At 39.7% G+C, this 26000-nt stretch overlaps 3 protein-coding genes across 8 annotated transcripts in view; all 3 read left to right on the top strand.

Annotated features, from left to right (window-relative positions):
* The window catches only part of LOC134826249 (neurexin-1-like), a 56807-nt gene extending 40323 nt beyond the window's left edge, over positions 1–16484 (top strand). Inside the window, exons 2-17 of one of the 4 annotated variants that reach the window (XM_063838559.1) lie at positions 4505–4636; positions 5118–5218; positions 5688–5832; positions 6273–6407; positions 6731–6896; positions 9474–9661; positions 9821–9993; positions 10222–10563; positions 10691–10954; positions 11204–11407; positions 11584–11791; positions 12878–13033; positions 13160–13312; positions 13675–13806; positions 14068–14246; positions 14728–16484. In XM_063838559.1, coding sequence (XP_063694629.1) covers positions 4540–4636; positions 5118–5218; positions 5688–5832; positions 6273–6407; positions 6731–6896; positions 9474–9661; positions 9821–9993; positions 10222–10563; positions 10691–10954; positions 11204–11407; positions 11584–11791; positions 12878–13033; positions 13160–13312; positions 13675–13806; positions 14068–14246; positions 14728–15492 — 3408 coding nt within the window. In that variant the 5' untranslated portion in view covers positions 4505–4539 and the 3' untranslated portion in view covers positions 15493–16484. Of the gene's footprint in view, positions 1–702; positions 886–4503; positions 4637–5117; positions 5219–5687; positions 5833–6272; positions 6408–6730; positions 6897–9473; positions 9662–9820; positions 9994–10221; positions 10564–10690; positions 10955–11203; positions 11408–11583; positions 11792–12877; positions 13034–13159; positions 13313–13674; positions 13807–14067; positions 14247–14727 lie in introns of those variants that run through there. The other 3 variants (XM_063838558.1, XM_063838557.1, XM_063838556.1) reach the window with 3 other exon arrangements.
* The window catches only part of LOC134826248 (clathrin heavy chain 1-like), a 106863-nt gene that overhangs the window by 34481 nt on the left and 46382 nt on the right, over positions 1–26000 (top strand). The window lies entirely within an intron of this gene.
* LOC134826834 (uncharacterized) lies at positions 19666–20562 on the top strand. Its single transcript, XM_063839338.1, has 2 exons — positions 19666–19701; positions 19867–20562. Exons 1-2 carry the CDS (start codon positions 19666–19668, stop codon positions 20560–20562), a joined length of 732 nt encoding a protein of 243 aa, XP_063695408.1.

Genomic DNA, 26000 nt, shown 5'->3' with positions numbered 1-26000 from the left:
GCATCATGATTTATGTTACTCACTCTGAGCTTAGATTTGTCAGTTTTGCTTCGTTTCGATTGTAAAATGTTTTCACAATAAGGTTGGTCAGCAGCCTTTAGTAGCTGTCCAATTGATTATCTTACAGCGTTTTAAGTACTAAACTTTGCGCTTGAGGTTTTGTCTTGTTACGTTATAAGAGACCTTTTTTAAACAAAAAGAAAGCGGAATGTGGAAGTGTTATTTCCTAATCGAGTTTAATGTTTCTGAATCACGTTTCTAATTATTCTATCACAGCTCTTCAGTTTTAAATCACAATGCATGGGAATCATTACATATCGGACTTCACACCTTCACAAAATCAATGTCATATAATAAAATCTCAATTGACTAGAGCCGTTCCTAGCCACTTTAACGACACTCCCTCCAAAATGGTAACTTGGTAACAATCCCCAACAAGTTCCTAAGTAACTAAAATAGTAGTGGTAGTTTGTAGCGGATCTATGAGGTTTCTCACCATGACGACGGTCTGGAGGTCCCACTCAAAGAGCATGATGTGAGAGCAGCGCGGGACACTATGTAATGTAATGGTCCAGTAATTGCTCTCTTCGCAAGCTAATGTCGCACGATTGGTTGGAATCTTCTCAGCCCCATTTCTCAGCATTATTTAGTATTAGTCACATATTGCGGTGTGTCTCTGTTTCTTGTCTACTCAGATATCAGGTTGCACCTGTTCATTCCATTTAGAGACTGAGACCACGCTAGCTGGCTCTCTAAAACTCCAGAAATAGACAATACATGTGATGCTCCTTTTCATTTGGTTGCTCCTCGTTTCTCTGCTCGTTTTGGTGGAGTTGGAAGTGGTCCACGAACACACCAATGATTCCAGTCACTCTGAGTGTGCCCGTAAGTACTCCAGTGTTGTTATGATACAGTAAATATAATTAGATTGTAACAAACAATTGGAGTTGCTACTCTTAGTGTGGTGGGTGTAGTGTTACGGGGGGTCTATAGTAACATCTGGTGTGGGGGATGTAAACCACAGTGGTTTACTCAGACCTACATTGTCAGACCGTGAGAGGTGTGGGTTTCTGGGGATGATCGGTAAATGTTTTACAAAACATCATGGTGGTGTGTCCCAACCATGTGGAAACATGAGAGGGGTGTCCTTTATGAAATCATGATGCCTTGCTTTGTGCTGAAATTATATCATTTTGACACAAAAAACCATGATATTAAACATATTTATGTTTAATATCCGTATTTCCCAGTCCAGGGGGCGTATTTAATGGATTGGCTCCGATTCTGCATGCAGTGTTACTTTATTCAATTAAAGATAATTAGTAACATAGGGATTGTTCTAGAAGTCTAATTGATAGGAGGTATTGTGACCAGGATTTTCCTAATTAGTTCAATTTCCTGCTTCCACCTCTAAATAGGTGTTACCCCCTGCATGGGCCCCAATCTGAACCAGTATCAAGTAGCAGCTGACCCAATTATTTTCATTGTTACACAGTTCAAATAAGAACTGAAACTCATCCATACCCTCATTAATACTTCATTTACATCGCCTTAATCTCGGGGAATTTACCAATTTTCGCTGTCTGCTTTTGTTTCGATTTCCAAATTTTTTAAACTGCTCAAAGGAAAGCCGTACAAGTATCGGAGGATATGAATTGCGGTTTAACAGTACTTTTCATACGTACCAGGGAAGAATGAAGCTGTGTCGGGTAGCTGGTGAAGTCATATGACTGCCAGGGAATGGTGGTGTAACGATATCGTACCAGTCCCCTCCACTATGTCTGATAATGTCTCTATGTACTTACTCGTGTCATTTTATATCATCTGTATACCCGCTTCCAGTGGTTTACATTATAATTAACAAGGTGAAACATAGGTGTTGATATGTCTGCTTACTGCTCAGCTGGTATGATAACACTGAGCTAGTATCTCCGGGATCAATTCTCACTAATGTTAGGATCGCTTTATTTTACGTTTCTTTGAGCTTGGAGTTGAATTTATCTAACTTGAACGAAAGGGACCGCGGTATTTATTGTTAAAGACCTGTGGAGTAAATAAGTGCTAAAAATTCCATCTCAAGTTGTTACATCCACATTCTTAGGTATTCAAAGGTTCCAATGCTAGACTATAGAATATAGATGGTATCCCCCTTCCAATAGGCTGGTTTTGATTTTTACTTCCTGTGGTTTGAATCAGAACCCAGAAAATTTTCTGAGACGTCTCAATGCATCTACCTTAGCGGGCTTAGGTTTTGCGTGCACTTCACTAGTAAATTCTATCAGAGTATAACTGGATAGTTCGTCAATTAATTTGTCAAACGTTCTCGCTCACGTAATATATCTGGTTGATGGGAATTTCATTAAAATATAACACAGGTTCAAGTGAGCCGACGTTAGACTGTTAACATCAATAGGGCACAGACCACAGGCTCCTCGTTACCCTAGTTAAACATCAGATATTCGCATAAACTGCAATTAATCAGTAACACGGCGCAGTTTGCCAGGTTACAAATAATGAATGAGTCTATGAATACGAGCCCTTACATCATCATCATCCATTGTTCACCTGCAACTCGTCTATAATTTAACCCCATCTGTAACTCGTCTATTTAACCCCATCTGCAACCCCTGATCTCGATAAATTGTATGCGTTTCGTCAATATAATTTGTCTTCTCTCCAGTTTCCGCACCGTATCTCCTCCTCCTAACTTGAGATTACTTGGCAATTGAACAGATCTGTGGCGGTAAAATAAGTTGACATACAATAGCTTTTGTTTAAGAACTGTCAGGGCTTTCCTCCTCCAATCGGTTGACACTTCTAATTCATTTAGAATTACGGGGATAACTATTTCGCGGTATAATTTATTTTTGAAAAGAGTTGGTCAGTTGGAGGCGGCACTACTTAAAATGTGATACCCTTAATCAGCAAACTCTTCTCTGGGTCGCATATTGGACCCACTTTTGTGGGTTCATTAAACCGAATTGTCCCCCTCTCTTCCATAGCTGTTAGCTTGAGGTTAACTAAATTTAGTTGTAATTCTTCTCTTATTAAATACCTATACCCCCGCATTTGATATGAAACGGTCCCTGTTTATAATGCAACGACTGACATTACTATTAATAATCACAAACTCCAGACCAACATAATTATCTAATTAGGGTAATTGAATTAAATAATTAATGGTGATATTTAAATTACCACGGTAGGATGAGTTAACTTGTAGGGCGGATAAATTTTACCCCGCTTCCCCCACTCTCCTGCATTCCCGCTGATAGTCACAGATAAGAGGATCAAATCATGACCTTGTTTGATGCACGCTCCGCGAGTCACATGCTACCGTTCCGTGTCCTGATTGGTCAAGAGATATCACGTGACCGTGAGCTCTGATCTGATTGGCGGGCCCTGGGAATTTGTTACTAAGCTGATTGTCAAACACCCAGCACCCGCGGCCAGTTCGGGCGACAGAACATAGTAACTGTACTTTAAACAGGTTGTAGTATTAATCTGCTGTACTTGTTGGGATGCGTAGTAACTCTCTCTCTCTCAAGCTTTCATTTTAGCTTCCTGGCCAAGGTTTCTTATCTGCTGCTTAGTTTTAAATGTGGGGTTATTAACTGATTAGTTGGCGTTTGTGTCTGATTGATTGAAAAATTGTCTAGAGTGCGGAAGATATTTTGTTAAAGTCGACTGCTCTGAGATATGAAGTTTATTTCTTGACCTGTATTTTAAAGTTTTAGTTCAACCCTTGCTATCAAGCTTTAGTTTATCATCACAGAGTCTCAGCTATTTTCTCAGCTATTTACGGATCAGTTAATTTAATAGGCGCCATTTTGTCTACCAACCCGCTCATGCCGCTTTTTAAAATAGCAAGTTTTTTTGGGTGGTGGTTACCAGATAACTAGGCACCGTTCTAATTTGCGAACAATTCATCTATTATTAACAAGCAAATGTTTCTTGAGATATATCTGATTAGTCCGTTTTTATCTCGGGTGGGAACACAGCCTGTATGATCGGTGTATCCCTGTATCTCCGTTGTTTATCATCCTACAGAGCCAATCTGTGGTAGAGCTGTCATAATTAGAATCTGCGGTGGATTTGATGACCGATGTTCCTTAAAATCTGCGGTCATTAACGTCTGCCCTTCTGGAGAACCACAGTTCTAGCGCACATTATTTTGGTATTTCTCTGCGCTATTTCTAATATGTGGTGTTTCTCTGCGCTTGTTTGGCTGACCCTCAGCACTGCTATCTAGATGTAGTTCCAGTCAACCCTCACAACATTCCCCTACTTTATCATTACCTATTTGACACTTTGAGTCTTTGACTTGCATTTTAAATTTCACATAATAAAGATACCAGACACATATCATCATCACGCCCTGAAATGTCCTATTAATTTCATCACTTAACCCAATTTGTGGCTTCCGTTTTAACGCGTTCAATAATAGGGGCTTCTCAAAGTTTTTAAAAATTCAAATTTCTAAACCTAGAGTTTCATTTGTAGCCGGTTGTATGAAATGAGCGGAGTTCCCTCGACAGTATGTTTTACTTTATCCGGTATTCCCTATCTTATCTTGTAGTCTTGTGCGTCGTAGGATCATCTCAGCAGCAAAACCAGCACCAGTTCATAGAATACGGTAGGTACTTAATCACAATAACACAGTTCATCATTGTGGTTGATAACATGAATATCTCATTACTGTGCAATATTCGTACAATATTCGTACTTAATTTAGATATTTCGTTAAATGCGGTTAGTTGTGTCTGTACTATTTAATTGTGGTGCTTGAACGTGCATCAACGTTCTTGAGAAGGAGAACACAAAGTGCCGCTCCCTGCAAACACCATTATTCAAATAATTCAACTTTCACAACTTAGCTGCCCAACAAACATGCACATAATTTTGCCGTGGGAATAAAGCCTATTTGACGGACATGATATGTAAAGTGTAAACAGGAACTGTGCGGTTGGTTGGTGGTCCTTCCTTGTTGTCTTGTTAAGTCTGTGTCAATATGGTGTTTGTTTTAAACTATTTGTATATATACGTAGTTTTCTTATTTACGCTTCTTTTGTTAAACTAAGTAAAAAGGTTATTTTACTAAATTCCGTTATTTTCAGCTGCCACTGTAGCGAAATTCCAAGCAAGCGAGTACATCAAATACACGGCTCAAGATGACCCGATCGTCTCAAAGTACGATTCCCTCTCATTCAGGATCAAGGTAAGGGTACCCGATTATGTAATAACATTCTCCACTCTTCACAGTTTGTGGTAATTATTTTTAATTTTATGCAAATTTCCGGGGAACCGAGTCTAATGACGCTCTTCTTATGACAGTTTGCTTTCTTTGACGGGTTGATTGATCAATGATCAATGATCGGCAACCTTTGCTCTGCCCCTTTTCTGCTTATTAAAGGCAAACTGGTCTAAGTCTGCATTTGTATCATTTTAAGACAAACTTCCGATTTTGTCGATTGCATTATAACCATTTTTAAAATGACATTCAAATATGCATTAACCGGTAGCAAATTATAAAATCCCTTCTGCTTACGGTCCATTCTAATTTTAATACCACCCCAGTTTAATAAAATCATCCTGCCCAACTCCCGATACATCAATCCTTTGATCCTGTTTAAAAGTGTAGCCATAGTTTCTAAATAAATTAAATCTAAAAATTTAAACTCTTTCAGACATCCAGGACGGACGGACTTGTTTTCTACTACAAGACAGATAACTTCTTTATGTCGGTGGAGGTAGTGGAAACAGAATTGAGTCTCAACGTGGGATTCGGTACCAGTCAGCAACTCATTTCCCTTGAGGACAACTTCTTCATCTGTGAGTGCCGCGAACTGCATTCCGGCAGTGCATACACGCGCAGTTTTAAATAAAGTTCATTGCGTGAATATCTCTTTAAAGCCGGAGCCCGGAATAAAGCGGAAATCTTTCTGAATTAAGTACTTTCTGTCGTACGGGAGCTGTCACAGTTCTGATAAAGCTATTATGTTTTGCTGTAGCTCCAAACTTCCAAAGTTCCCTAAATTGAGCTGCAAATAGGGATTGGCGGTTCCCTGAAGAGCTTTAACTTTCCGTCGTACTGGCATCAACACTTCACTTATACTAGAAATTTTAAAATTTTCGCAAATCAAAAATGACGAATGTCAGTAACTCAATAAATTCGTCCCAAAAGTTTCCTAATCGATTATCTGTCTTCGTAGCTGCCCAAACTAATCCTGCAAACATAATCCTGCAAACATCTAACAATATCTTCACTACAGGTGATAACGAGTGGCACACAGTTCACATCGGCAGATACGAGTCCTTCATAACCCTGGAGATAGACGGCTCCCAGATATCAGCTCAACTTGCTAACCCCACCCCTGTCAGATACAACAAGGACATCTTCATCGGAGGTAACAGCAGACACACCCACACATTTCTCTTTGTTATACAGCTGTTTTAAACAGGGTTTTAATGCGTCATTAATGTGTGAAGCTTGTTGGTATCACTGTATCAGGCTATTGTCTTCAACATGCTTTAATCTTTAGCACGCTAGATTAAGATTTAAGATAAGAGGGCCAGAGTGTATGTATAATGTATCCCCGTACAGAATCTGACATAGTTATAAACTAGCTATATAAACTAGTTATAAACTAGCTATAAACTAGTTATAAACTAGCTATACACAAGCAAAACTAGTTATAAACTAGAATCTGACACGATGCCCCCTTTCTAGGTGGAGAGAGTTTGACTCAGCTGGACGGTGTAAGAAGTCAGCTGAACTTTGTTGGATGTCTCCAACAACTCACATTCAACAAGATGAAGATGCTCAAGGATGCTAAGGCTGATGGTTTGGGGTACTCTGTTCATGGTAGACTCGACTGGATGTGCAGTAATATTCAGTGAGTTGTTAAACAGATTTTTTATCTTGCTGTACTTCACTTTTCTCTCCTTACTTTTCCCACGGAGCTGCCATTTAATTAAGACTCGTCTTATTTTCCCCAGTAATATTTCGTGCTGTAACACATTCTTTATTTTGTCATTATCTTTACTATAATCACCACAGTAATTGTTTGATAATATATCATTACTCATCCTGTAAATGTCATGAAGGTAATAGGGCACAATGCTAGTAACATCTACTTTCGACACGTTTCTCACCAATCTCATCTACAATTACAATGTGTCCGGAGCAGGCGGATGTCAGCCTGCTCCACAGAGCAATATTTGGGCTATTTTAGTCAGACACAAAGATTGTACAGCAGCTGTAATCGAGTAATCCACATTCCGGGGGGGGGGGCCAATGGCATAAATGGAGAAAATGGAGAATTACTCATGGGTTTTTCCATTTTCTCCATAGAAATAGTCTCCATTTTATGCCATTTTATGCCATTTTATGCCATGGAAAACCTGAAAAATTTAGAATTTCGAGAAAAATTATTTAAAAAAAAGATATTTTCGGCCAATAATGAACAGAGTATCATGAAACATAGAGAAAAGTGGTTTTCAGAAAAACTTTGAAAAATGTTGACTTAGAAAATGTTCGGTCCGAGTCATTTACGAAACGTACCTCCCGTATCGAGAGCTCCCGATTCCGAGCTCGTGTTGCAAAGGGGAGGCCTGCCTTCCGAGATCGCATTACCTCGAGTCCAAAATTGTGTATCGAGGGGAAGGTGTGGACTTCGAAAAACCGAAAAAATATTTTCGGCCAATAATGAACAGAGTATCATGAAACATGGAGAAAAGTGGTTTTCAGAAAAACTTTGAAAAATGTTGACTTAGAAAATGTTCGGTCCGAGTCTTTTACGAAACGTACCTCCCGTATCGAGAGCTCCCGATTCCGAGCTCGTGTTGCAAAGGGGAGGCCTGCCTTCCGAGATCGCATTACCTCGAGTCCAAAATTGTGTATCGAGGGGAAGGTGTGGACTTCGAAAAACCGAAAAAATATTTTCGGCCAATAATGAACAGAGTATCATGAAACATGGAGAAAAGTGGTTTTCAGAAAAACTTTGAAAAATGTTGACTTAGAAAATGTTCGGTCCGAGTCATTTTCGATACGTACCTCCCGTATCGAGAGCTCCCGATTCCGAGCTCGTGTTGCAAAGGGGAGGCCTGCCTTCCGAGATCGCATTACCTCGAGTCCAAAATTGTGTATCGAGGGGAAGGTGTGGACTTCGAAAAACCGAAAAAATATTTTCGCAAATAATGAACAGAGTAGCATGAAACGTGGAGAAAAGCGGTTTTCAGAAAAAATTTGAAAAATTTTGACCGAAAAAATATTTTCGGCTTATAATGAACAAGGTAGCATGAAACGTGGAGAAAACTGTTTTTCAGAAAAACTTTGAAAAATTTTGACTTAGAAAATTACCCCTCGCTCGGTACACAATTTTGGACTCGAGGCTTCCCCCTGGTAATGCGATCTCGGAAGGCAGGCCTCCCCTTTGCAACACGAGCTCGGAATCGGGAGCTCTCGATACGAGAGGTACGTATCGAGAATGACTCGGGCCGAAAATTTTCTAAGTCAAAATTTTTCAAAGTTTTTCTAAAAACAACTTTTCTCCACGTTTCATGCTACCCTCTTCATTATAAGCCGAAAATATTTTTTTGGTTTTTCGGTTTATCAAAGTCTGCACCTACCCCTCGATACACAAATTTGGACTCGAGGCTTCCCCCTGGTAATGCGATCTCGGAAGGCAGGGCTCCCCTTTGCAGTGCGAGCTTGTTTCGACTTTCGAGGATGTAGGTCTCACTTCTCAGTGTCTATTACTCTCCCCTATTACTCACTCCTGCTGTAGCCTGTAGAAATAACTTTACACTAGGCTTGAGTAATTATGAGTTTGCCTGAAGTGTGCCTCTACTAACCTAGTATAAGCATCTAGTAGCCTACTATGAGCTTTCATAAGCTTGTTACGCCCCTAGTAAGCGTAAATAAACATGTAAGGATGTCCAATTTAGGTGTTAAATGGTGTTAAAGATGAAATTTCGAAGACAAAATTCATGGCATAAAATGGAGAAAATGGAGAATTACTCATGGGTTTTTCCATTTTCTCCATAGAAAAAGTCTCCATTTTATGCCATTTTATGCCATTTTATGCCATTGGCCCCCCCCCCCCCCCCCCACATTCCACATATCCTGAAACGCGCCACAATTCGTGTACAATGTACAGTGGACTAAGGCATGCACATTTGCACTAACTCAATGCATTTGTGCCCTTGTTCACTCAAGATGCCATCTGTTCAATCACGTGATACAGTCTGAGCTCCCTCATTGGTTTGTGGACTCCTAAAAGAATGCGACAGGCTTACTAAATCCCATGTTCACTGGATTAAGTCCAGATTTTGAGCGAGCCACGCCTAGACAGTTATTCCCACAGTCCCACTATAAAGATCACCGCATCATAATTACATAATCCATTGGCAAACTGTCACAACTTTACACAATGACGTCATAATCGCTCTTAATAACGTCATAACCTCAGGTACGTCCCCGTGACATTCGGCTCATCAGAGTCTAAGTTAGAGTTGGATCAGTGGATGTTGAACAGAGGGCTATCTCTGCAGTTCAAAACTTCATACCCTGATGGTATTATAGCGTTTACTGGCACCGAATCAACTTATCTTTCCTTGGAACTTATCGAGGGGAGCCTTGTCTTTACCGCTCAGAAAAGTGAGTTTTAATTCCAGAATGCACCATTTTAGTATTATTTTGCACTTACAAAGTTACAATGAAATATTCTTCTCTCAGTTCATCACTATAATGTTAATTAGGTTTATTTTATTAGGTTTATTTCATTAAAACTTAAGTTAACGAACAACCCCATCTCAGACGGAGAGAAAACCACAGCACAAGTAGGCTCCAACCTAGCTGACAGTAACTGGCACAGTCTAACAGCCCGGTACGACACCACCACCATCACGCTCCACATCTACGGGGATGTTGGAGACGTTCAGGAGGATTCAGCTCGCTTCAGGGTCCAGGGAGACTTCAACATTAGATCGGTACGTGTTTGCTCTTTGTTGTTGGTGATTCTTGTGTAGATCTTGTGATCTGATTGAAAAGTAACAAAGTAAAGGATTTTTGTCTTGTTTACTTTGAGTATTAGATGTTCTTTGACCTTTCTAAAAATAACTATGAGTGCATGCACAAATCTGTAACAATTTGTAGCGGGATTACAACAGTTTTGCTTTACAGCGAAGCTAAAGATTAACAATTGTTACCTCCCTCAGCCCCTTATGCTTGGAGCAGCTGACGAGAGTAGCCCCCTCTTCAAGTCTGGGTACCGGGGTTGTATCCGAGGCTTCTCCATCCAACAAGAAGTGATAGACCTCTACACCAAGCTGGTAACCCAGCCTCCTGGAGTGGTGGCAGGATGTGGTAGTCTGGATGAAGCGTGCTCCATACAGCCGTGTTACCATGGTTCCGTGTGTAATCAGGAGATGAATAGCTTCACGTGTGATTGTACGGGGACGGGGTATGAAGGGACTGTGTGCTCGGAGGAGGCTAAACCTCTCACTTTCTCTGGAGATCAGTATTTGAGACAGCTTACTAGCTTCCCTGAACCTAAGAGAGTGAGTTTTATGTAAAACAATTGTTTTTTCTGTTTTTGTTTATTTTCATATGTTATTTAATTGTTATTTGTGATGGTTCAATGTTCATATCAAATAAACGCTCATTTGAACGACATTTTGTTTTCAGGAGCGAGATTCTATTTCGTTGAGGTTTAGAACTCAAGCAGAGAATGGCCTGATAATGTTTGTCACAACCGACACTTACAATGACAAATACATGTACTTTGAGATTCTTGAGAGTAAACTTTACGTGATAGTCCACTACGGAATTCAGAAGTTCTTCAGACTAGAACCAATAGTTTCTGATGGCAGATGGCATGTTATCGTCTTCAACAGAGTCGGAAATAAGATTACTCTTCGCCTTGACAACACTGAAGACCAGTTCACATTCGTAAGTATTTTCGTTTTTATATACGTATGCATTTAATGGAATTGTGCGTTTCCTTGCTGTTGACTTTATAATTCTTCCTCCTTCATTTCTTGAGGCATGTGGCATACCAAGGGTAGTCGAAAATCAATTACTGTAGACAAAGAAACTATACAACAAATAGAATCTCTAATACCCATAATATTTAAATGTTAATTGCTAACCTCCGGATTTACGAATTCTGTACCAATTCTAACCCTCGCACACCCTCAGAGAGACCCAGTAGAATTCCCCTACCGGTACGCTTATCTTGGCAAAGCACCTGAAAACGAGTGGCGTAATGTTATGCGTATGACCAAATCCCGCCAAGCTTTCGACGGTTGTCTCCAGCAAGTGAAGTTCAACGGTAACGATCTTATCACGTTGATGGGGGCCGCTAACATTTTCACCAACGCCAGACAAGGCTGCAAATTCCAGGTAGGAATATAATGAAGGTCTCTTGAGGAGTTTGCTGATAATTAAGTGCACGTGCAATTATAACGGCTGTAACGGGATGATAATTAAGTGCACGTGCAATTATAACGGCTGTAACGGGACCTGGTGGGAACAGGGAAACAGCTGTAGGTTTATAATTTAACCTTTCCCTACTCCAGGAGACAACAGACCAACAAGTTGCAGCGTTTATCCGGTCCACCTACCTAGGACTGCCACCATGGGCCGCCACCAACACCTCCTCTGTCCTCAAGTTCAACTTCAGAACCAGGGAGAGCAGTAGTCTCATCCTCTTCCACGGTGATGTGGAGGCAGATTACGTGGCTATTGTGCTGGAGGGAGGAGTCCTCAAGACTACCCTGCAAATCGGTTAGTTACCCTTCTTTCATTTTTGGAAACATTTCCACTTGTACTGTGTTAGTTAGAGCGTATTGTGCTGGAATTCAGCTGTAAATTCCTATCCGTATTTGTCGAGGCATTTGTGAGTAGATTGTTAAACATGAAGCTCGAGGAGTAGAAGCTTGAGGAGTAGAAGAGTTAATAACTTTGTCAACTTCTCAGTTATAAAACTTTCTCTCTGTCATGCTCTGAAATTATATGTTTTCTTCTGTCTTATCATCTCTCCAAAATCTCGAAACCCGTGTCCAATCACACTTTTAACACCCCATAATATTTATATACGTTTGACGTTTTGATTCAATAAAATGGGGGTTCATTTTCTAGAGAGAAAGTTACAGAATTTCAAAGGTTTCGTCGTGAAGATTAAATTCATTGGTGGGAGCCAACAGCTTTCACGCAAATCTAATGCCCTTCGACGAGCCACTGATCCCATGATTTGTAAAGGACATAACCCTCGGACACATTATTGGGCAATCTGGGTAGCCAAAGCATAATTTAATCCTCGTTTAACAAATTTCGATGAAATTGAAAGTATTTCGCTGATAATTGTGGGGAAGCTGTTGGCCTGAGTAGGGTGATACGTGCGTTCATTGGTTTTTAATTTGCGTCTGAGGGTAATATTCTTATCAGTTAGGTTCATGTCTGGGAGCATTAGCAGTTCCAAGGGGTGGGTGGTGGTGTTCAATTGTCTGGCCGTTTGTATCCGTCTTTACGCTCGACGGAGCGTCCTTTGTAAAAAACATACAAAATGTTATATTATTAGGGATAATTAAGATAATCGTAAGGAATTAAAGGATTAAAGCGGCTTACAATTAAATCAATTATAAAACTAAGATGAAGCGACGCTGTAGGGTTGTAGCTATGAGTTGGGACAAGTCTCAAATACCTACACACTTAATATATTATATAGAATTTTCAAACTCCAGTCACGCGATGTCGGTCGAAAATGCTTAGTCACGAAAAGAGAAAATTTTTCATAAAACTATGAAATTAAAACTTTTTTCTATTAAACTTAAAGATCCTAATTCTTTAAGTTAACCTTGTTTCTCGGCTCAGGTGACGGCTCAAGGACGGTCTCTGCTCTAATGCCAGGACTGAACGATAACATGTGGCACAGTGTCTTACTAGAGATCACCTCTCAGATCTTTATCCTTGAAGTGGATGAAATGCCCATGCAACAACCGCTCAGCGAGTCCAACTTTGATTTTACCGGTGAGAATGAACTTCAGGTTTTATTTAAGCTTGTTATAATGATTATCATCTGCTTGCTTGTAATTTTAAAATCATGCTTATGTTTCTCTTAACGACATTAAAAATTTACCAATCCGTTTTTTTCAGGTGGTCTGTACATCGGTGGAATACCTGAAAACGTGAACTCTTCTCTGCTACCGTACGGCATGCAAGCAAATCCGTACTTCCTTGGCTGTGTCAAGGCCCTTATTGTAAACGATGTGATCCAGGATTTATTGCAAGCTGGAAACGGAAAATCAGGTGGGTTTTAGTGAACTTTCCGAGTAAATATGTTGAAACATATTTCCAGTCTCGAACTGTTGGATGTCACGGTTGGTTGGTTAATCTATTTAATAACCCTGTGACGTTTATGAGAGCCAGAAAATTATGCGTCATATTTTAAAACGGAAAACCCTTTAGTCATAGCTAGAAATGGCCCTACAACTACCTTACCGTTTCGAAAACGTCGATTTTACAATTAATTTTCAACTTCCGAGATTTGGAAACTCGATTGATTTTAAACAATTGTCCGTTAAAAAGTGATTAGAGGTTTAAATATGCGGTCACATACTATTCAAGTTTGACTATCCAAACAAATTACTGACCCTTGTCTCCTCCTCCAGGTGTCAGGTCGGAATGTGAGGGAACGTGTGCCGCCTACCCCTGTCAAAACGGTGGCAGCTGCCGGCAAATGGAAAACCAGTTCGACTGTCTCTGTTCTGGATCTTTCTTCAAGGGAAAAACTTGCTCAGAAGGTGAGAATAACTTGAGTATATTACTAAAATCAGCGACTTAGCTTTTAGAATGTAACAGCGATCTGTTCTTTAGTGCTCAGTGTGAGCACTAGATACAACTTGCATATTAGAGGTCGCTTACTTTAAGTGGCCGATATTTCGAGCGTCGCCACATTGCCACAATCCGTTGCGTAATGCTTGACAAGAGCTTGAGAGTTACATATATATTATATATCGTGTGTAATTTATGTGTAAAAGCGTAATATCTAAATTTATCTCCAGAAATGTCGAAAGTACGATTCACGCCTGGCAGTTCACTGAGTTATACACTTTACGAGCACAAGACTACTATCCGAGATGATCTCCACATCAAGTTTAAAACCACCGACTCTTTCGGGGGGCTGACTCAGATTGAAACGGGAGACCCGAACCAGTTTATCAAAGTCGTCATCAAAGATACGGTTAGTGTTTGACTGAGTGTTATTACAGAGCTAGTAATTGTTATTACTTAATCCTCGACCTATTATGTTTATGTCTCTAGACCCTAACTAAACGGTACAACCTTGTACTGTACAGTCACCGTCTGTTGCGCAATCTCCAACTAGAAACTTGCACTCTGATCATCACATAATACTATCCCCTGTTTAGTAGTACCTAGAGCTGTATGTTGCCCTGTATTGCCTCCTGGTATTGCTAGCCTCTAATTAGTGAGCAATATAATTTGTCAGAACATCACTTTGTGTGATTACTTTTATCATCCATTTACTCCAGACCCTAAGCTTAGCTCCAACACGATCCACCCCCACACAGGCACAGACCAATTGCCCCTCTGACGACCTGTAACATCACGCCAATTAAAACCCGGTTCCCTTGGCTCCGTGAAAAAACGTAGGCTTTGTTCTAACCGAGATTCGAATAAACTAAATATTTCAAATATTTCAGTTCCTGGAATTGACCATGAATATCGGACAAGAGCGGGTGTTTGCAAGATCCCCGTCCCCTGTTAACGACGACACACCACACACCCTTAGCTTCTGGAGACGTAACACGGCAGTTTCCTATTCCTTTGACGGCGGAGAAATAACCAGATCCTCACTGAACTCTGTGGGAAGCCTGGAGTTTGGAGTGATAATGAACATCCGGCTCAGCTTCCCCTACAACAGCATGCAGTTTAGCGGGTGTATCCTAGGGTTTGACTATAACGGGATAACTCCCCTGGAGGATACTAATCTTCCCAACATTGTGAAATCTCCTGGGATTGTGGAGGGAACGTGCGATATAACACCCCCTACTACATCTAAACCTATTGTCACCGAGGGTAACCCTGATCCTGATCCAGAGGATCCAGATAAAGGTGGTAATGATACTGATAATCCAGATGATCCTGATGAGAATGGTAATGAGGTGGATCCTGATAGTAAAACCACAGCTCCAAAACCAATATCAGACAATAACTCTACCCAACAGACTCAAGTTAAGAGCAAATCAAGTCTCGGGCTTCCTTTCATACTCCTGATAGCGGCTGGCGGCTTCATATGTATACTGTTAGTTGTATACGGTGTAAGCCGGTTTGCCAGGCGGCGTCAGGGCGTTTATAAGACAAACGAGGACAAGAGAGTTGAGGATCAACAGAGAATTGAGTATGATAAACTTACCATGCATGAGGAGGCTTTCGAACTGCCATCAAAACGAGAGTTATACATGTGACTGTGATAATAGGTCGTCAGATTTAGTTGAGAAGTCTCAAATTGTTCAAGTCACAGCATAGGATAAGGGTAGTTTCGCGTCGTGGCGTATTGGGGGTTGTTGTGGACCCCAGGGTGAGGGTGAAATTGTTTGGGGGAAGAGAAATATAAAGACGCTGAATTTATTAACCCCGGAGAGGTAATTGATTGATCGATATAACGCAAGTTTATTGAAGTATTTTTGTTTTTGTTTAATTTTTATTTGAGTTAATATGGTGCGTTAGTTCAGATGATTTTATAAACACCATGCAGCTCAATCCGTTCGAACATTTTAGTTTCAATTCCAGTACAGAAGATGAGGATCAACTTGAGCTCAAATCCGTTGCTTCACTTTTTTGTTTTAATCATATCTTGAAATTTACATAATATATATATATAGATGTTTACACGTTTTACATGTTATATAACAAAGTTTTATCAAGGCTTGTACTCAGATGTTGAAGATGCATTCGTTCTAAATTGTGTTCGAAATTTGACAAAGTCATATGTAATTTTTTATCGGATTTGTGATATTTTATTATTTCGCTTGGTCGACATAATTGTTGCCGATTTGTTAGTTTATATTCTATATATTCATAGATTTCTTATTAGTAGAGTTTTCAAACTGAGTACAAACGTCTAGCGCAAGATTAAGTGGCACTTTTCATTTTATCGATAAATCGAGAGATAAATTATTGCAAAACCTTTGGCACCTGAGGTTAATTTTTTGAATACCATATCAGTAAATGTAATGAGCGTGGTGTTTAGTAATTTATTATTTATAAGCTGAATCAGCTCACTTCAACGTTAAATTCTACAAAATGTAAACCGTTAGCGAACAAAACTCCTCAAAAGCAGAGCAAATCATGACATGGTTTACATTTTGTGAAGCCATTACGATCAATACAGTGTCAAACAGCTTTTTGTACATAGACTTCATTTATATGTTTTATTTTTAAAAATTGACTAACAAAATTGTAGTGTTTTATTTCTATACCAAGTTGACATCAGAATCAAGAATGACATGTAACTATTACTAAGATCAGATGCAAACTGGGGAACGGTTTCTCTATACAGAGCTACGAATAAACATACTGATTATTTCGTTGTACTTGTAGTTGTAGGGGTTCCTGGCGAAATGCCAGAGGTGCATACAGCTTGTCATACGTTGTATGACCCGCCGCAAACGAGTGCGCGGTTCCCCCTGTATCGTAGATACGCTACACTTATAGTGAAACGACCGTGGGGGTCGCTACGTGATACAAGCCGGATCGTGACAAATATGATAGTTTGCGTTATAAAATTGAACTCCACTGGCACTATGCACTTCGCACTTGCTCAATAACGTTGCCTGACCTGACACACGCGTGTCTCCTCGATCCTGGGGATCCCGGATAGGCCGGTTGAATTCTCATTGATACATGTTGTATAGTGTATATGGTATACCTCTTTTCGCGCGCGAAAAGAGGTATACAAATATTAAGACTGTCATTACTGGGCCGCGCTCAGCCTGTCATTCCGCCAAATCTTTATTCGTCACCTAAAACTGAAACGTACTGCTGTCTGTTAGATAGGTAACTTTCAATAAGCTCGTTTGCGTTACCTCTTATACCATATTTGTCAAGTTTTATGAGAAGTTTATCGTGACTGATATAGTGTCAAATGCCTTTGATAAGTCATAACATATGATGGGAGTACAGTGTATTGGCTATGCCTTACCTGGGGACCTCAGGCTATCATGTTCATTAACAATGAATGACAGGCTGAGCGCGGCCCAGTAAGTTGACGGATGTTACTCGTCTAAATTTCTTCGAAGTAGCGCGCGCGCCGGGCCAGATCATTAACAATGGTCAACCCAGTAAGCTATGCCCCGCTTACTAGTTTAGCTCTTTCTAGTCCCCGGCATGTAAACAAGGATTGGCTAGTTAGAGGCGGTCCGTGTAGGCCTTACACTGTGCTTTCAGCAATACTCATATAGCTAATTTATTTATTAACGGGTGATTCACATAGCCATGTGTCTACGCGTACTGCGTGACGCGCTTGTTTCACAAGTAGAATCTTTGCCGCCTTCGGTGGTCGCGCGCTACTCAAGAAAACAACAATTTCAAGAAAACAACAATTTTATTTAGTATCAATTAAAGCAGACAAAAATATATTTCATATATATATAACTAGCACGAACTTTAGATCAGATATCTTAGGGGACTTGGAGTAGCAAGAGATTGACTATAAGGTATATAACTTTTACAACGATACGTCGAGAAGAATCCAGGGTGATACAGGATCGGAGAGTGCAGACCAAAAGTTTACGCACCCACCTTTGCCTCCTGAGTTCTTGGTTGGATAGAAATTTATGCAAACTTGGTCGTTTATACTCCAAGTCCCTTTCTTAAAAGAAGTAGTATTAACTATGTCTAGAGTTAGCTTCGTTCAATAATAACAATATCAATATAATCAATATCAATACCAGATAAACCTACCGAATAAATAATTAAATGTCAATTAATTCATTCCGATAAAAAATTTTATAAATTTAGATATTTAACTTATCTAAAAACATTACAACAAATGGTTAAAAAGCGCCTAAAATCAATTTGAAAGATTTTCTGTCTATAGTACAATCATGATAGTAATAGTAAGTGTGTGCCGCTGCAATTAGATTTTATTACTGCAATTTAAAATTGTTTGGAGTCCAAGTATCCTTTAAGTCAGCTGCCTGCGCTTGTATTAATAGTGCTTTGGTTCTCAGTTTTATTAAGCTAATGGACGTTTCTAAGCAATTGCTTGAAGTTAATTTTTTTTTAATGCCCTCTCGCTACTTAGCCCTCTCGCTACTGCAAGCGAGAGGGCTCTGGTTAGAGCAAGGCTCTGGTTAGAGCAAAACGGGTGATACTTGTAAAATATTCAATATTTGTTCCATATATCATGGACTGTCGGCGAGTCCAACTCGGCGCGCGTCCTAGTAGGTTAGAAACCTACAAATTTATTCATTATTATTTATCGTCTGTCGTTATTACCTGGGGACCTCAGGCTATCATGTTCATAAACATAAAGATTAGGCGGAATGACAGGCTGAGCGAGGCCCAGGAACGGTCGTTATTGATCATGATATCAATAAATACATCTATCAACTACAAACTATTGAGCCGCGCACGCTGCTCATTTGTATTTTATAATCCTTATCGGTAACAAAACTAAAACAGAACTTTCGTTGGTGGTTCTCACATTAATTTTTTTGTATTAAATCTGTACTATTATGAATGATGAATGATTTTTTTACTTCGCGCTATGTATAATATTTTCGATTGTGTTAATGGTTAATGAAAAATTAACAATTAAGCTTGAGATCTTTAAGGTAAAGTACACTACAATGTTAATGTACCAAAGATTACCCTTGCAAGTGATAGTTTCGAAATCTCTTTATTGGGACTCATTCAAGAATTTGATAATCAGTTTTCGTAAACGGATATGGGATAGTATATTTTATATTGGTACCAGATACAAGGTATCTGGTACGGAGAGAAGGAGTCGGTGTTGTACTGTCCAAAAAGATGAAGAATACTCTCATATCATACACCCCTGTATCAGAACGGGTTATGACTGCCCGTTTACATAGCAAACACATCAACATTAGTGTTACAGTGGTATATGCTCCAACTAAACTGAGGATGCAGGGATCAGTTTAAAAGATTGTAGCGCGATGCGTTACTGTGCCGCGCCGCGCACTTAATAAGGCTTCTCACAGCCTGGCTAGATCGGCAAAATGCGCTACTGTGCCGCGCCGAGCTGCCATGAATTGACATCGTCAATTAATTTAAAAGACTCATTCTACAAGGAATTGAATGATGTTCAATCGGGACTACCTGCTCATGATATAAAAATAGTTTTAGGAGATTTTAATGCTCGTGTTGGAAGGGACACTGATGCTCACCCTGGTGTTATAGGAAAACACTCATATCACACAGAATCCAATGATAACGGAAAACGGATGCTAGATTTCTGTACTATGCACCAGCTGACGATCGGAGGCATACTTTTTTAACACAAGGATATCCACAAGACAACATGGAGATCCCCAAATGGTAACACCGTCACTCAAATTGACCATATTTGTATTTCAACGAGATGGAGCCATTCATTGCTTGATGTCAGGAGCATGAGAGGAGCAGATATAAATACTACTCACTACCTGGTAAGAGGATATGTATCTATTAAGCTTAAGTGTCCACAGAAAAGATTACCTGGGGACCTCAGGCTATTATGTTCATAAACATAGAATAGAGATTAGGCGGAATGACAGGCTGAGCGCGGCCCAGTAAAGAAAAGAAAGAAGCGTGTAAGACAGCCTGCTTTACAGAACTTGCGTGATAGATCTAAGAGCCAGGAATATAGTAACAAAATAGCTGAAAAATACTATACCAACGATCAGGAGCTTGGAAACTCTCCTTTAGAAGAACAATGGAAGAAATTGAGAGACATTATAACTGATATCTCGTTTGAAGTTCTGGGTGAAAGGGGCCGGAAAAAGAGAACAGAACATCTCTCAAAGGATACTAAGAATCTCCTAAAAGAACGAGGTGAGATTAAAAAGAAACCTAGTACTGCTGAGAATCGTGCTAAGTACTCGCAGATTAACGGTCTTGTTAGGCAGAACTGTAAAAGAGATGATAATGCCTGGGCTGTTAGAGTAGCTGAGGAATTGGAAGAGGCTGCCAAGCAGGGTCAACAAAGAGATGTTTGGCAGAAAATAAAATCCCTTACAAACAAGAGAGTAAACAGATCTGCGGCAGTGCGGGATAAGAATGGGACACTTATATCAGATCCCGAAGCTCAGTCACATCACTGGGCCGAATATTTTGAAGAACTCTTGACGCCAGCAGCAGATGCGGTGGATTTCTCTCTATTGGATGAGGACGAAAAGGTACTTTCTTTTGAATATCTTAGTAATGATGATGAGCCACCGTCCTTGTTTGAAATTGAGGAAGCTATCAAGAAGTTGAAGAACTACAAAAGTGCTGGAATTGATGAAATTTCAAATGAGCAGTTAAAGTAAGGTTCTCCTGGACTTCTGCCTTGGTTAAAAGATTTGTTTGAAACTGTATGGAAAAGTGAGGATATTCCTAGTGATTGGAGGAAAGGAATCATCACCATCATCCCAAAGAAAGGGGACCTCACATATTGCAACAACAACAGAGGGATAACTCTACGCTCCACCGTATCGAAGTTATTTCAAATCGTGTTGTTAAAAAGACTAAGTAATGGGCTTGAAAAGTTACTTAGAGAAAATCAGTGTGGTTTCAGGAGAAACCGTTCTTGTATAGATCAGCTATACTCCCTTCATTGTATAATACACAATTGTATAGAATTCAACGTCCCTCTGTATATAAACTTTATTGATTTTAAAGCTGCTTTTGATTCAATCAATCGTGACTTTATTTGGAAAGCTTTTGAACATTATGGTCTTCCAACAAAATACATCAATGTTTTCAAAGCGTTCTTTAGAGCAACTGAAAGTGCAGTTCGTGTCAATGGGGAATTGACAAGATGGTTTGATGTCGATTCGGGGACTGGACAAGGTGATGTGCAAGGGCCTCCCATTTTCAACCTTGTACTTAACTGGGGATTAGAACTTGCCGAGAAGTTTTAAAATATATCGCGTGGTTTTACTCTTCAGTACAGACAAAGTTCCAGACAACCGGAAAAATGTGTCATTGATTTGGACTATGCTGATGACATAGCAGGCATGGATGACACTGTCGAGGGACTGCAAGAAACAACGGACAATATTGCGAAATACTGTGGGCTTGGGGGTTTAAAGATGAACGCAAAGAAAACAGAGATCATGGTAATTGGGAAAGATACGTCGCAGCACCCACTCCCAGAGAATAGGACCATAGATATTACTGTCGATGGAAACTCTGCAAAGCAGGTCACTCAATTTACTTATTTGGGTGCCAAAATTACATCGGATGGCAAGATCGATAAAGAAATAAGTGTCAGGATTGGAAAAGCAACCGGAGCTTTTAACCAACTCAATAACATTTGGAAGAATAAGAACATAAGCATTAACAACAAAGTGCGAATCTACATCGCAGCTGTTCTTACCATTCTGACCTATGGAAGTGAGATATGGAACACGACTCAAGTGCAGACAAGAAGATTAGAGTCTTTCCATCAGTACTGCTTACGCAGAATCCTGAGAGTGAGGTGGTTCCATCGAGTAAGAAATGAAGATGTTTTAAGAAGGGCTTCAATAACTGCTCTTACTGACATAATAACAACAAAACGGCTACGTTGGTTTGGACATGTCAGTAGAATGCCTGAAGATCGGTTACCTAACTATCTACTTGAATGGAAACCCAAGCATGGGAAACGATCAAGAGGCAGGCCTAGGAAGAGCTTAAATGATGTATTTATTGAAGATGCTGAGCAGAGATTGGATCGTAATGGACTCACGATTGATTGTATGAGAAGATTGGCTGCAGATCGAAAAGGATGGAGAAATATTACCCGCCGAAGTTGTATAATACAAAGTAATGACGCAGATGACGCAGACTAATCCTTTTGGATGGAGATCTCGCCATGTATGTATGTATGTATGTAGATACAAGGTAATAATACAGTAGAGGCTGTTACGGGCAAATATCACGCTTTTTGCTCGAGCCCTGGGACTTCTTTTAGGGTTCTTTTATGATAGAATGGAGTGTACTGAACACTCTGACGGTATCGGGAACCTTCTAGAGCCTTCAGAAGCTGTGTTGTGAGCACTTTACTGCCAAAACTTCGGACATCTACAGACACCTAAAATTTTTTCTGAGTTGTTCCCCTAATTTCTCTTAGGTTGCTTAAGCCCCAGAAAGTGTCAGATCGTCTAAATATTGCTCCATTCCAGTGTTAGAGACCTCGAAAATTTCGACCTCATAGAACGTGTTGCGCGTCGTATGTAGTGTTTACAATGAAAAAAGTGCACTTAAATCTGATTCGGTCGCGGCGCGTGACGTATCTAGCACGATATTTGCTCAACAGCGCGTCACTGCGCCAGAAACCTCGTGGTACCGTAACACTGTAGAAAATAGATAATCACGAGAGACACAATAAACGTATAATCACTATGCAAAGTTAATGTTAAAATGATACAATAGCCCTGCTTTAACAGATTAATCCACATTACATAAACACTATATTTCTACAGATGCCACCGATCGGTAAATCGAACATGTTTTTGAAGATAAATCTTCTTACGGAACGATAGCTGATAGAATTCGTTTCTACATTGAAAGATTTCTTACCGACATTGTCTTTCTGAAAACTGATGTGATCAGATTAAACATTGCTGGAGTTTGCAGCGTTCTCAGATAAATTAGACGTCACATAGTCATTGTACTTAAGATTCAGGTCAGACACGAGGTACAGTTCTGGTAAAACATTCTCCTGCTCCAGTTAAAAGGTCCGTACAGCGTCAATACCTGCACTCATTAATGCAGCATTGGTGTTGTCGTGCGTGGACACGTGTCTTTCCATTTTAAAACCTGCCTTAGAGACAGGTTTTAAACTTACAGCTTCAGATAATTTACCCTTCAATTGTTTCACCCTCGAGTTGCTGTACCTCAAACGACACGTTTTGTGATATCTACCTAGCTTGCTATAGAGATATTTTCCGAGACTCTCAGGGTTAAGAACAGGGCACTTGTTCATGTGCGAATCAGGATTAACATCGATGTTGCACAGATCCTGACGATTTCTGTAGATGTCCACAGATAGTATGTTGCGAAATCGACGAAGAAACTTTTATCTTTTCCTTGAATCAGACTATCCTTTTTCGTTTCTAACGTCTAGGGAAATTCGTATTGTTGAAGAAGAATAACCTCATACTCTTAAAATTAAATCGAGATAATATGTATAATAATTATATTTGCGAGCAAAAGTTTCACACAAACCTGTTCAACCTGGCATATGAAACACAAGTCTCAGTCCAGTTCAAACAAATCAACATCTGGTCCACTTGATTGGGAACTAAATGAAGAAAGTCTCCACATTTTCTTAGTTCTATTCAAGGAGGCCGAGGGTGACAAAGGCGGGAATTTTTCCACTTGGATGGCAATAGCTTCTTCAATCTTCATCACAAGAGGATTCGTCAATTTCAGAAACAGCACTGTACACCTGAAAATACTTTATTACTTCCCACATTTTGACATTTATATCAACAGTATCATATCACATAAGTTTGATATCGTACAAGTGTTATTTTTTTAAATCTCAACACTTATTTTACTTCGGACATTCCAACAGCCACATTGTTACACAAGTGTGTAACCAGCCAATTACAGGAAGCCGAAGGATTCAATTATACATTAGGCCAGTGACGGTTAAAGGACCAGTTAACTGAAAAAAAAGTTATCCTCATATTTTGACAGATTGTGACAAATAGCAAACTAAGCAACGAGTCGAAATTCCTAAATCTCTAACTGCTCTCTAACGCGTGTAATTAGCGTTTGTATTATTTTGGCGATGACGTCATAAAGTCCCTTGCGCGCACTGAGTAGCTCGTGAGACTGTATTTTACAGGTAGAAAATGGACATAATACAATGTTTCTCCCCCAAATAACTCGAAAAGTAAGTATTTTAGGGTACATGTTGCTTCATAAGTTGTATATAAACATGGCCATTCTGCACAATTTGCACTCATTCAAAAATCTGTAGGGCCTTCATAGCCCAATTTACGAGATGCCCATATTTTAGCATGATTTCTGGAACCGAAAATCAGTTTTTCGCCAATAACTGAAAAAGTAAGCACTTTAAGGCATATGTTTGATCGTAAGTCATATATTAATATGCTAATTGCGGTTCTTTTGCACCCTGTCTAAAGACTCTATCACGATTCTATCAAAAATGGGCTCAGCACCACGCCCAAAATGGTTTTTGGCAAATTTCTCGAAAAGTAAGGATTTTAGGCCATGTGTTGCTCAGTAACTCCTATATAAACATGCATATGCCGCTTGGTTTAAGCCTATTTAGAAGTCTCTACGACCTTCAGAAGCAAGGGGTCGGTTACGTTGTTGGGTCAATATGGGCGTGGCCCTCCTGGGTTTTCTCCACGGTCAAAAAATGTCTCCAAACGAAAATCGTTTATTCATACCTTCAGGAAGGTCTGTGCAAAGTTTCGTGAGTATTTGAACATTTGCAGGTTCATTTCCATAAATGTCCATAAATGACTGGACTACACAACTTTAGAGTTAACTTTAGAGAAACTCTTAAGTCATTTATCTCAAATTAAGCTGTTAGTGTCCATGATCAACCTGTGGCGACAATGTTTAACGTGAAATGTAAAAATCAGGAGTAATATAAAAAGTGTATTTTTAGATTAAAGTGCTAGCTCATAGTTTTAGAATTGTATAGATTAACGTTGGTCGTTTAGCCATCTAACAATCGATCGTGCCGTAATATATGGCCAGAGAATAATAGGGTCTTGGAAATTCTATAGTTGTTCAGTGGGTCGATTGACTGAACACGTTTGCACTTGGTATTTAAACTTACCAGTAGTTTATTTATGTTATGTACCGATGATAATGCAATTAGGATAACAACTAGGTAAGCCGTAAGTCTAATTCAAAACACACCGCACACCGTACACACCAATCAGTATTACTATTTGGTAGACCGGGTATTTTGGCGGGAATTCTGTTCCCACGGCACTGTTCTGATAGGAGCTACTTCTACTAATAATCCCAGAGGAACGGCCGTAAAGTTTCCAGACTTCTTGTCTCCTGTACTGGCTGACACATGTGGATTAAAGTTAGAAATTCCGCTATGATATAAATATAATTGCTCTCGGAATTGAACAAACTCCTACTTATCTAGATCCTTTCTAAACTCGTTAGAGTTTCATGGACTGGGGAAAAATAATCGGTACAGTCTCCCTGCTTGTGTAATTAAGCAATGAAAACAATCCAAAATTATCACATTATATGACATAAGTTGTAATAGCAGAAACTTTCTAACCGTACATTCACCCGCCACTGTTCAAGAAATTATGTCACTGTTTAAAATCATGACATGAGCACTGTACATACAATCAGCTATTCCTTTAGTTAGGATGATAGCCAAAACTATAAGGATTTTGGAGAACTAGGGTAATAGTCATAATTCTAAAATTTGAGTGAGTTACACTTGTTTTATTGACGATGATAAACATTTGCAATGTATTACGCTATGCAAGCGCGCACTGAGGGACTTTATGACGTCACGACGCCACAGCTTATTATTGCAATAACACGCGTTACACGTACGCTAGAGAATTGGTTCTTTCGGCGATACGATTCTTTACCAGTTTGTCACAGCTGATTTAAATCTTAGCCAAATTGGAGACTACAAATTTTTCAGTTAACTGGTCCTTTAAGGTAGTGTGTACCATACTTTCTTCGCCCGAGACTTTGCTGCAATGGGCAGCTCCTCATTTAACCCTCACACCCGATTTCTCGAGTATTTGGTTGA

The sequence above is a fragment of the Bolinopsis microptera genome, chromosome 2, assembly GCF_026151205.1.
Source record: "Bolinopsis microptera isolate Bmic1 chromosome 2, MBARI_Bmic_1.0, whole genome shotgun sequence".
Taxonomy (NCBI): Eukaryota; Metazoa; Ctenophora; class Tentaculata; order Lobata; family Bolinopsidae; genus Bolinopsis; species Bolinopsis microptera.
Note: the sequence above shows the minus strand (reverse complement) of the source record. Positions and strands in the feature narration are given on the sequence as shown.